This window comes from Oxyura jamaicensis, chromosome 5, assembly GCF_011077185.1.
Source record: "Oxyura jamaicensis isolate SHBP4307 breed ruddy duck chromosome 5, BPBGC_Ojam_1.0, whole genome shotgun sequence".
Classification (NCBI taxonomy): domain Eukaryota; kingdom Metazoa; phylum Chordata; class Aves; order Anseriformes; family Anatidae; genus Oxyura; species Oxyura jamaicensis.
In genome coordinates this window covers 2,425,271-2,437,208 of record NC_048897.1, presented here as the reverse complement: position 1 = coordinate 2,437,208, position 11,938 = coordinate 2,425,271, and the positions used below count along the sequence as shown (strand labels likewise).

General features: G+C 44.0%; 1 protein-coding gene across 2 annotated transcripts; it reads left to right on the top strand.

Annotated features, from left to right (window-relative positions):
- The first annotated feature begins 1,820 nt into the window (after nucleotides 1-1,820).
- On the top strand, nucleotides 1,821-11,885 carry RAPSN (receptor associated protein of the synapse). 2 transcript variants are annotated; one of them, XM_035328911.1, is made up of 9 exons: nucleotides 1,821-2,657; nucleotides 5,173-5,511; nucleotides 6,785-6,943; nucleotides 7,276-7,374; nucleotides 7,472-7,594; nucleotides 10,210-10,263; nucleotides 10,899-11,098; nucleotides 11,748-11,824; nucleotides 11,856-11,885. In XM_035328911.1, the coding sequence occupies exons 1-8, from the start codon at nucleotides 2,442-2,444 to the stop codon at nucleotides 11,818-11,820; spliced, it is 1,263 nt and encodes a 420-aa protein (XP_035184802.1). In that variant the 5' UTR covers nucleotides 1,821-2,441; the 3' UTR covers nucleotides 11,821-11,824; nucleotides 11,856-11,885. The 2 variants fall into 2 exon arrangements, with proteins under 2 accessions (XP_035184802.1, XP_035184801.1); XM_035328910.1 differs by lacking the exon at nucleotides 11,856-11,885 and having other exon boundaries at nucleotides 1,826-2,657; nucleotides 11,748-11,836.
- Nucleotides 11,886-11,938: the final 53 nt, after the last annotated feature.

Sequence of the window (11,938 nt, the reverse complement as noted above, 5' to 3'; positions counted from 1 at the left end):
ACAACTCAAAAGCAAGGAAGTACAGTGCAATCAAGAAAATGCAGGACAGATCATCTACCTGCTAGAGTGGCTTTGGCAGACTGCAAGGCATTTCCTTTCCACTTTGACCTTTCTTCATCGGATATAAGAGCAGCGTTATGGATGAAGTGAAGTGTTCCAAAAGCATCAGGATGAGTTAAGGTACAGACAGGCTACTTCTGGAAGGTAATTTTACAAAATGGTCTGCTCCAGCAAAGAATTGCGACTTCTCTTTTATTTCCCTCTTCTTGAGTCCTGCCTGGCTTCATTCTTTCATGCTGTCAACTGCAATGTCTCCTGTCTCTGACCCTCTTAACTTCAGCTTCCCCAAGTCCCGAAAACTTATGGCCTCACCATTACCACCGCTTTCCATGGGGATTAAACTTCTGTATCATGTGTCCATCCTGCCACTCACCTCCAGATGGGCATATAAAAATCACTGCTAGAAAGAGGGATTTTTATATTCCAAATCAGACTATAATGAAGTCCTAAAATATATGGTATATAGATACTCTAACAGTGCTGCTGAAGTGATCTTGGCACGAGCCAGCTCTGTGTCAGCTTTACTTTCCTTCAGTCTTTTATAGGTTTTTCCATAGTTTCTACTTCTGGAGTTTGAGAGCACGCAGTCTATGCAGAAACTTCACCAAGCACATTACATCCCTGAAAAACATTGCAAAATTAAGTAACGTGAATATCAAAAGCTCCCAGAAGAGAATCAGCCAGGTTGTAGCAGGAGTCTTCTACCATTTAAAATACTTTTAAAAATACTTTTCTGAGAAAATTTTGGATAAAGATGTTAATGGAATCTCTTAAAAAGATGACTGCTATGGTGTAAAACCTCTGTGTGGGCTGCGGCTGTATTTTGTGTCCTACTTTCCTTAAAGATACTGTATCAGGAAGGCTCCCTTGGGTGTTTGTGTTTCCTTAGGCAGCCACAGTCCAGACCAGGATGGTCCAACTGGGGATTCCATCAGTCAGCACCTTTGCTTGGGGCACCATATTCATGTAGATGCAGGGAGGTAGCTGGAGACATGCCTGCTTCAGCGTGTGGGTCTGTTGTTAAAACTTTGAATTGCCATTTCTTCTGTTTGGCCTGTAAAAGGATCCCAAATAGGTGTCTGGGACATGTGTATCTGAAAAATGTTAAACTTCTCTGATGCATATCCTCACTCCCCAAGTTAGGTGTCTCTTCTTCTGAAGGACAGAGTAAATCTATGCATAACAAAGACTAAGCCCATTAAAATTGCACCAGATCAATAGGGGTATGAAACTTGATTCCTAGAGTAACCGGTCTAACTTTACTCTTTCAAAGATGTGTAGGCGAGTTAAAAGCTATCTTATAATTGGGCTGACAATCTTCTTACGTGCGTGCTTGCATCTTTCTTATGCAGAAATGTATTGCTTTCAGTTGTTATTATCAGTCATGGTTAAAGATCAGAAAGTTCTGGAAGCAGAACTTCCACAGTGCCCTTGAAAAATTCTATTGAAAATTCCTGGAGGACTGTTGCAGGTATCTGATGGCAGTGAGTAACAGTCACAGCTTTTTCAGTTCTTGTTCTCCTAGAGAGGCTAACAAGTCAGTGACATATTTGCAGCAAATCAGTGACAGAGCTGACCCTTGGCCACAGAAACGGTCCCCATTCCCAACTCAGGTCCTCAAGAGGGAGGCAGAATTTTGAGCCTGGCAAAGTACCAGGCTCAAAATCAAAGTATGATTTTACTGTACTCAGTACACTGTTGCAAGCATAATGTGTATGCTGAAACTTTTAAAATCATACCCTACTTCTTAAGACACGTATTGTTCTTAAAGCTACATTCCTAGATGAGGCTGCTACCTCCTAGGCTAGCCCGCCCCCCCAGTGCTTGCAAAAGAGGATGGCAAGGGAGAACGGCAAGAGGACTGAGACATCCCTGTGACTTCAGCTGATTGTCTCTCCCTGGGGTATTTATAAGCCGCATACTGGCAGGCTGGGGTGGGCAATTGGCTCACCCTGACCTTGGGAGCTGGGAATCCTGAGTTGCATTCCTGGGAGCCATGCGAGCCAGACTGGCAGGCACAGCTGCAGCCAATGGGGGGGGGGGGCAGCAGTGGCTGCTCAGATTGAGTTTCACTCCCGTCGCTTGAGATTATTCTCTTTCTCTCCCTGTTGTGTTTTTCCTCTTTGTTTATGGGATTGGACAGCCGAATGCATTGACGGAGTCTTAGCAAGCAAGACGTTTGCCTAATGGATTTGGGATACTGCCTTCAGTGCTGAACAACCACTTCTTGCCATTGCTTACCATAGCTCCAGCCCCCTTACATGGCTGGGCTTTTACGGCTACAAGATTTCTGAGCGCACAACCCGCCCTCCTGTATTAGGGCATTTTATGTTGTGTTCTCTCTTGGGTACTTCCTTTTTGCTCTCCTTAGAGGTTAGTATATGAGGCTTTTTAATGCATGGGAGATGGGTCAGGACCAGACAAAGCAACAAATAGAAAAAGGACTCCATCTTTACCAGTCTAATCAGACCGAAAAGGCCCTGCAAGTCTGGATGAGGGTTTTGGAGAAGTCTGCGGATCCTGCTGGCAGGTTTCGGGTTTTGGGTTGCCTCATCACTGCTCATGCAGAGATGGGCAGATACAAAGATATGCTGAAGGTAAGGCAAACTGGAGATGAATGCATGCCATTGTGTTGCATCCACTATGGAGAGTGGCTGGAGATTAGAATGTGAAATCAGGGCTTTTATTGTGCATATAGTCCGAGGTACCAGCTACTGGGTGCATATCGTGGGCTGCCTTATTCACTGTGTTGACCAATAGCTCCAGCCCATAAGGTATGCAGAGTACTGCTTTTGATTGGGTCTGGTCCCTCAGGATTCCCAGATTAATGAGGTTCTATAGACAATCGTGGGGACCTTTCTTGATTTATTTGTCATATACAGGCACACCATATGATCAGGCTTCACAAAAAGGCATGAAAACATGGCCTTTAATTTTTTTTTTTTTACTGTAAAAAACTGTTTATAGCGCATGCATTAGTGTAAAAAGAGATCTCCAAATAGATTCTATAGAGTAAGTGTCAGTTCTGAGAAGAGGTGTCTATTATCTTGTTCAGCTGCTGTTAGATATCTGACACAGATCTTACACTGTTTTTTATTGTAACTGTTTGCATGGGGACTGATTAAGAGGGGAATGAAGATGCTTTTTTTGGTGGGGGTGAAGGGTGATGAGAGATGTTCCAGGAGGGGTCTGACAGTTGAGGTCAGAGAGATGTTCCCTATTGTCAGGATAGCATTGAAGAAAGAAGGACGTAAGGGTTGATGAAAGGTCGGCAAAAAGAAGCTGAAGCTTCACTTAAAGAACATGAGGATAAAGCTTCTGAATAAGTGAACAAAAGGAAGCTGACAAGTGGATCTGGGAAGTCACAGGATGCTCATATAGTAGCAGGCAGTGTTTAGGAGAGAGTGACTCAGGAATCTAAAGACAAGAGGATGTTGTAATAGTCTTAAGAAACTATCCCAGCCTGAAATAGGGTCTTGCTAAAGGGCTTTGATATTCTTGTCCTGATGGTTTTGGCTGCCTCTTAAGAGACTGGTAATCATTCAACATTTTGCATAAAAAGTGAAGAGGGTGCTCACATCTCATTGAAAAGTTTTTGGTAGCTGTTTAGAAGGTGTGTGGGGGGGGGTCCTCTTACTGGTAAACCTGTGCACATATCAAAGCCATATCTACAAAGCAGATGCTTAGCATGAAGAAGAAAGAGGGGTATTAATACACTTGGAAAACATTTGAAGAAAAAAAAAAAAAAAAAGAAATTCTGAGAAGCAATGTGGGATTGATTAAGTGGTGGCAGAAACAACGGACTGATTAGAGAAGAGAGAATCGAAAAGGTAAGATGTGGCTACCTGAAGAAAATACTGAAGGCTTCACAGAAACAAGAAACAGGCAAACGAGGGGGCTCACAATGCTCGAGCTGTAACTTCTTGCCTGAGAAGAGAACAGAAAACAGGATCAGAGTAGGTGAATTCTAGTTCTTCCCAGTGTTGGGAAAGAAAATGGCTTCAGTCGAACTGAAGATTTTACACTGCAAATGATCAAAGGTAGAGGATGGAGAACTTTAGCAATAAATCACTGGGAGAGGAAATAACAGGAAAAAAGGGGGTCTGTGAATTAAAATATGAAATTAACTGGGATTTAAGAAGAGTTATGATGCTCAATCTCTTGGAGAAAGAAATTACTTCACACCAAGGAATGAGGCTGTGACTATCAGGAAGTAATGAAGAACTGATGGAAAGGTAAGGGAATCCAGGAAAGCATAAGCTAGTGCACATTGCTGGATACACATAACAGCCTTCCTAAAATGTGCTAAGGAGGGGGGTGAACACACATACCCAAGCATAAACAAATTGATTGTTTTTTATTTTGTGGAATATGTAATATATTCTAGCAGCTTAAATTATTAACTCTTGCCAGTGTGCAAAAGTGAAGCAACTGGTGCCTTTGGGAGTTACTTGTAAATCTAATTGTTAACCTCTAATGCAAACACATGTGGAGAAAATTGCTAAATATTTACCTTTGCTACGGGCATTAATTCCAGCCAGCAGTGCGCTTGGTTCATCACAAAACATACAAGAGAGTCCCTGCTCAGAAGAGCTTGTGGTCTAAAAGAAAAAGACTTCAAATCATTTGTGAGAACTGCAATGAATCCTGAGGGTTATAGAACAAAATTGATTAATACAACTCGACTGTAATTGGATTGTATGAAACTGATGAATGAAGAAGCTTGCTTAGTTTCTTTGAGTACTTTGATAGCTTAAGCATTCCAGAGAAAGCAGAATAAATTAAACTGAGTGAAAGAAAAATGAGCTGCATTGTCAGATGTTTTTTGCCTTACCTGCTTCTCTTCAAGGCCATTTAACATTTTTTTCCACTTATTACTATTCCAGTTCATTTTCCTTGTCCAAGAGGCAGTGTGGAGAGAGGTTTCTTCAGACTGCTCCCATGCCTTGTAAACATCTGGATAACTGCTCCATTTATACAGTGCTGCTCAGTCCATGCTGTGCTGCTCAGAGATGAGCCACTTCTCCAGTGCAGGATGCTACTCCACGGGTCTTTGAGCTGTATTTATTTAAATTACGTGCCTTTTATAAACACTGACTTTTCTACTTGAAGTTTGCAGTGGTACAGATTGACACAGCACGGGAGCTGGAAGACCCGGATTACCTTACAGAGGGCTACCTAAACCTGGCTCGCAGCAATGAGAAACTCTGTGAATTCCAGAAAACGATATCTTACTGTAAGACATGCTTGAACATGCAGGGTACCACTGTGAGCCTGCAGCTGAATGGCCAGGTGAGCCTCAGCATGGGCAATGCATTCCTGGGCCTCAGTGTTTTCCAGAAGGCTTTGGAATGCTTTGAAAAAGCTTTACGCTATGCACACAACAACGACGACAAGATGCTGGAGTGTCGAGTCTGCTGCAGCCTTGGGAACTTCTATGCCCAGATAAAGGTGCAGTAACCGAAGGGGTGGGAGGATGGGGTGGTGGTTGACTCATTATGGAAAGAATTGGAAATTGTGTGAATTTCAGCTTACATGTTTGCTACAGAAAGTGAAGCGCTGGGAGAGCGTTTCAAGTTAAAATCTCTACTTTGTAAAATCATCAGTGAGTATTCCCCGTTGCAGTAAGGATGGGAGGATTAGGGAATGCTGATATAGCACAACAGAAGCAGCTGTGAATTGAAAAGATCAAACTTAGCTTCAAAGATCACATCAGAGGAGGCACTGTCTGCACACAGGGCTGGCAGCCAGAACTCATAGATTCTCTTTCTAGCTCTACCACTATTGCAGGCAAATAGCTATTTGTGTGTACAAAGCCAGGCAGGAACTGTGGGTGGGGTGATTTGCCAGTTCTAACTAATATTACAAACTCAACAAATAGTTTCACAAAAGTCTTATTTTTTTATCACTAATGGAAGATTCACCAACTAAAGTGTTGAAAACTCGTTAAATTTCCCTCATAGTACCAAAAATAAAGAGGCAAATACTACACTGTAGACTTTTGAGGTATGAAATAAGAAGAGAGAACAGAAAATTTTGAGGTTGCCTTTGTGCATCTTGGAGAATAATAATAAAAAAAAAAGCTTTTAATTTTTGCAGGTTCATATATCTCATTTTAGAATGGGTTAGGTATCTTTAATAGTTTTATGTACTAATTGTAAAATAAGATTTCTTTATAGGAAGTTTTTAATGCAGAAAGATACTTAAAATATTTTTTATTAGTTATTGTCAATTTGGTAGGGCTGTGATTTTTTTTTTGTTGTTGTTGTTGTTCCCTGTTTCCTGCAATGCTGAAAAACCAGCCTCCCAGAGATCCTGACTTGCCATATGGAGAACGTGAGAGCTCCATGTGGATGCTGAAAGTGGAGCTGATGCAAGAGCAGAGAGTTTTCAGCCTTCAGTTATAGAAGATGGTAAATGGTTCTGGCAGCTTACGGCTGATGGTGCAATATATAAAATTAATGTGCTGTGTCATTTCTCCAGTGTCCTGAACACATGGAGTATTATGAATTCAGCATATGGCAATTCCACCTTCCGCAGTTTGATATCCATGTCAGTTTAGAAAACCAGGTGTGTAGAAGAGGACAGGCAGGAGAAGAAAAGTGTACAAAAACCAGCTAGCTGTTGCAGCATTAGTAAATCAAAAATAGTTGTTTTTTTCTCCTTATTTTTTTTTTCCTTTAATTTTGCTGTAGCTACTTCTGTCTGCTTGTCTGCCTTACAGGATTACGAGAAAGCTTTATTCTTCCCATGTAAAGCAGCGGAGCTGGTGAATGATTACGGGACAGGCTGGAGCTTGAAGTACCGTGCAATGAGCCAGTACCACATGGCAGTGGCCTATCGGAAGCTGGGGCGCTTAGCAGACGCCATGGACTGCTGTGAGGTATAGGGTGTAGGCAGATGCAGAGCATCAGAGGTGTCAGCAAGGGTATTTTGCTTAAGGACAGGACTGGGAGGAAGAAATGAAATGGCATTCACACCTGAATAGATACTGCTGTTGCCTCCATGTCTTAGAGTTGTGGCCTAAGTAGCCCTGGGTACCTCCAAATTTGGACCTATGAATGTCCCCTAGTTGGGAGTGTGAATGAGATTGTAGTTCCTTTAAAAATGTGGTGCCATTTCTCTGGAGCTGACCCTCCAGTGGCTGGAGCACAGCCCAGCCCCGTTCTGAACCAGAAGCAAGCTCTCTTGCTGACTAAAGACTATTTCTTTCAGGAGTCCATGAAGATTGCCCTCCAGCATGGTGACCGGCCTCTGCAAGCACTGTGTCTGCTGTGCTTTGCTGATATCCATCTCAGTCGCAAAGATGTGCAGGTACAGCTCTTTCCTGCCAGGAAGGGCATAGGGGATGGCAAGAGGGTGTAAAAAGCAGGCCAAAGCACAGCATGCATTTTCCTCCCCACTTCTGCAGACAGCCTTTCCTCGGTATGATTCTGCCATGAGCATCATGACAGAGATTGGAAACCGCCTGGGACAGATCCAGGTGCTGCTAGGAGTGGCTAAGTGCTGGATGATCCAGAAGGAGCTGGACAAGGTCAGTTACAAACTTGTTTCTACACAAGTTTTTTAGATGAGATAAGAGCAGTCACTTTCTGAGCTGAATGCCCATCAACATGCAGTAGAGCTGTTGCTCGTACAGCTGCATTTCTCCACATGGTCCCTCAGCCAGGAATTTGTTGCTAACAGTATGAACATCCCTTCTGAGTCAACCTGGTGTCTTACAGAACTGTCTCAGTAGTCGGTCCTGATGACTTTAAACACTACTCTGAGAAACTTACTGGGGGAAGGAAGTCTGCTCCTGCCGTTGTAGGCAATCAGCTTATCCTTATGCTCTGAAATAGATTCCACTGCCTACTTTTTAGCAATATGACTAAGCTCCTTATTGTTAGTGATCATTTTTAGACAGCTCTACAGCTCCACCATGTGCTCTGCAGATAAATGTGGCATCAAATTCCTGGAGGAAATTTGAAGGTATATAAACCGTGATGTGAAACAAATGAGAGCAGAAAATGATTTGGGAATAGCCAGCAGGTCAACACAGTACAAGGAGGTGAAGTTACTTATTTTGAAAATACTTAGGCAGTGTATGTGTCTGAAATACCAGACTGTATTAAATGCTTCAGATTGCACTGCAGGAATGTTAGCAGGCTGCAGAAGGAGATGCTCAAAAGCTGGTCTTGAACTAGTGCTGAACAACCTGCAGTGCCTCTACAGTGACACATCAAGATGCCGTTTTGGATGTAGATGTACTGAAATTTCACTCTTACTAGTCATGAGAGACACAAAGTATATGAGGTAAAAAGCATCTCAGAAGGAAAGCAGCATGTGTCTGTCAGAAAAGACAAGTTCACGGTGCTGTCAGCATCCAAGTTCCCTATGGTAGGAAATCAGCTGGGTGAGATACACCTTGCAATGTCAGTAACTAAATGCTACGTTTGCATTGGAAGAAAAAACTGGACATAAAAACTGCCTAGTGTAATCCCTTCCAAGCCTCACATCTCATGTGTGTCCTGTGATACAGGATGCAGCAAGTAGGCCTGTAAACAAGTGAGTATTCACTCTTCTAACTCCTACATCCCTGGTTTCACCTTTAGCCATTGCCACCCTCTGCTATCACAAATAGTTTTCACCTGTGAGACCCTGATGAGGGCTTTGCAGAGCCCTGATCTCACCAAACCTGTGAAAGAATGGAATGACCTTGGATTCTGCTCCAGGTGTTAGAGACAAGTCTTCCCTGGTGGTCAGAGACCTTATGCCCATTTGCCCCAAATGTGACCTCCTCAAATGTTACAGCACTGAATAGTCCCCCCATAAAGCCTGTTCCTCAGTTTTACCAGTCCCAGCTTCCATTTTTCATGCTACTCATTCCAATATGAGAATTAAGTATGGCAATACTTAAGTATTTCCACTTTCAGATTCCCTGTTCTTGTCCCAGTCTTCTTCAGCCTCCCAGTCTTCTCAGTTAGTCCCAGTTTCCTGTCACTGCATGTAGTCAATACTATGCCAATTCCTCCCCTGCTGTTGGCACAGCCTGCTTGCCCAAACACTTGTACAGTCTTCGTTTTCCTGTCTCAGACAAACAGTCCCCTGGACTTCTCAGCACCTCTTCCTTCACCTCATGGGCTTCACTTCATTTCTTAGCCACCGCCATTAATTCCAGGCTTTCCATTACACAGTCACTCTGCCTGGGCCCAGCTCTCAGTTACATTCTCACTGCTGCTCTTCTGTTCCTACCTTCCTCCTTTGTCAGTTCCTTACCCTAGGCGGTTGCTGCCACCACAGGTCTAATGCCATCTCCTCTGCATTCTAGGTGCATTCTTTCATCTCAGCTGGTCCTCATCTCCTAGAATAGTGGTGATGCCAAATTATAGGGTGCAAATTTGATAATGTTCCTCATTACCAATATTGTGTCTCAAGGGAGGTCTCTTCTTCCTATTGGACTTAAAGCAGGACTTGATAGTTCTGGGAAACAGCAACTGATTATCAGAGCAGTGGGGATCACTATGGCATCTAGGGGAAAGTGGGGACTCATTTGGTATGACAGCTGCTATGCTAAACATTTTGCTTCAGACTGAAAAAGAGTGCTAGCAGTACACTCCTACACTGCACCGTGTGTAAGTAGGACAAAGCAGATATATGAAGAGCAGGAAAAAAATGGAAGAGCATGGTATATAGATAGTGCTGATCCCTTCTCCTCCCTCAGGTACAGATGAAATTGGAGTTGCCCAAAGATTACTGAGCCTGTAGGGCAGGATGGGGAAAAGGCTTGCTTTGCTTGTGCTTCATCCCAATCCTGAAGACAGTGTGACTGAGCTTAAATAAGTCTATATTCTCTCTGCTTACAAATACCAGCCTCTGCCAACACCATACCCCTTCTTTGTGTGGTTTATGGCTGGAACAGAAACATAGCTCTTTGATTATTTGTGGTGGTTCAGAAATGATAAGCTTTTCTTATGGATAAACTTTTTGGGGGCTGTATCTGTCAGGCAGCTGTTTTATGTCTCCAGAATTGCAGGAATGCTTGTTTATCCAAATTCTACTTTGTACCTCTTTACCTCTTTCTTTTAATAATTCCTGGCAGGGTATTTATAGAATTCTGTTTCTGATATATCAGACTGAGGACTGATAATGCGTGCTCTCTGTTCACAGGCTCTGGAAAGCATTGAAAAGGCGCAGGAGCTGGCAGAGGGACTAGGGAACAAGGTAGGATACTGTAGCATCTCTTCAGCACTATCTGTAGTCTTCTGTCAGGCAATTTAAGATGCCTAGTGTTCAAGTATCCAGACTTGTTATTGCTTATTAATGTCTCCATATTAACCAATTGATGCTTGACTTGTTTTGTTGTCAAGTGTTTAGTTGTGGGCATTAGCACAGATTATCATTAATGTGCAAGTCTGTAAAGTGAGGAGGAATCACAGTGGGATAAACAGGGAAATGGGAAGCAGTAAAAATGCAGTGTGAAACAACCATAGAGCTGGAGGACTAGAGTTCTCTTCTTGGAAACTATTGTTGGCTGAGCAAGAGCTGAACAGTGTGCTGGTTGGAGGCAGAGGAAAGTGAAATGCAGCATATGTCATGCATAGTTCAGGAAGACCATTTTGATGAAAAAGCTGCAGAGTGCCTCAAACCTCCTCTCCCCTTTTGTGATGCGGGGGTACGGTTAATGTGAGGAAGTGCTGCGAGACCAAATGTCCTTAGGACTGATCCTATCCTTTGGACAATTTGCTATGCTGATGTTTTCTCTAGCTGGACAATGGGGTTATAGTAGTCTCCTGTCCCTCTGCTACCGCTCTGTCTTCATCTTGTTCACTTTTCTTGTTTCTGCCCTTCATGTGCAGCTTGGCCTGCTGAAGCTCCACTGCCTATGTGAAAGGATCTATCGCACAAAGGGGCAGCAGCGAGAATTGCGTGACCATGTCGTGAAGTTCCATGAATGCGTGGAGGAGATGGAGCTGTACTGTGGCATGTGTGGAGAGTCTATTGGGGAGAAGAACAACCAGCTCCAGGCCCTGCCTTGCTCCCACTTCTTCCACTTGAAGTAATGAGCTGGAAGTACTACACATCCTTGCCATGATATTAGTCAGAGGCTGTTTGTGCCCAGAGTAGGACACTTCTACGTATGTTGTTCCTCAGGCTTTGTCATGCTTAACTGTGTCCCACAGGATCCCATTTAATATCATGGCCTTAAAGGATGAGATTTGGCCCTAATATCCATCCCACTTCCATCCTCTAAATGATTGTTCACTCACATCCTTGCCTTGTAGGCACTTAGCCTAATTCCTGGATTATTTCACTTAATTCCTCCTGGGCAATTGACTTTGGGGCAGTTTGGCTTTTTGTCCTAAGTACCCCCCTTTTCTTTCAGGTAGATTTTGTATGGAGCTGAATAAGGCATGCAGTCTGTTACTGTGCTGGTGGCACCAAATGAACACTAGCTGTGCATACGTTTATTTTTATAACTATAATACGTGACAGAAACTTAGTTCTAAAAATCAACCACTTAAAAATACACTACATACACTAAACTTAGGCTCCCCTTAGAAGGTTGGCAGCGGGCTCTGCTGTCAGCAGCGCTGCTCCCCGTCGTAGGGGGGGGGAAGTGGGGAAGGGGTCGGGGCTCTACCCCCTCCCCTTACAAGCTCCACGGGGGGCACAGAGCCCGCTGCCACCCGCCCCTTCCCTTGCAGGTGTCTGCAGACCAACGGGACCCGCGGCTGCCCCAACTGCCGCCGCCTCTCGGTGAAGCCCGGCTACGTCTGAGCGCCGCCGGGACGGCGGGGACACGGCCGGGGGCGCCCCCGGGCTCCCCCTCAGCATCGCCGCGCCGGGGCCCCGCTCCCTCCGCTCTGTCTGTACCGGCCCTGCCCGCAATAAAGCC

What these genes read in the sequence shown, in the direction of transcription:
- RAPSN (XM_035328911.1), top strand. Translation starts at nt 2,442, where the DNA reads ATGAGGCTTTTTAATGCATGGGAGATGGGTCAGGACCAGACAAAGCAA. An exon ending in ACGCCATGGACTGCTGTGAG is followed by an intron (nt 6,944 to 7,275) that starts GTATAGGGTGTA and finishes TATTTCTTTCAG; the next exon opens with GAGTCCATGAAGATTGCCCT. An exon ending in CAGAGGGACTAGGGAACAAG is followed by an intron (nt 10,264 to 10,898) that starts GTAGGATACTGT and finishes CTTCATGTGCAG; the next exon opens with CTTGGCCTGCTGAAGCTCCA.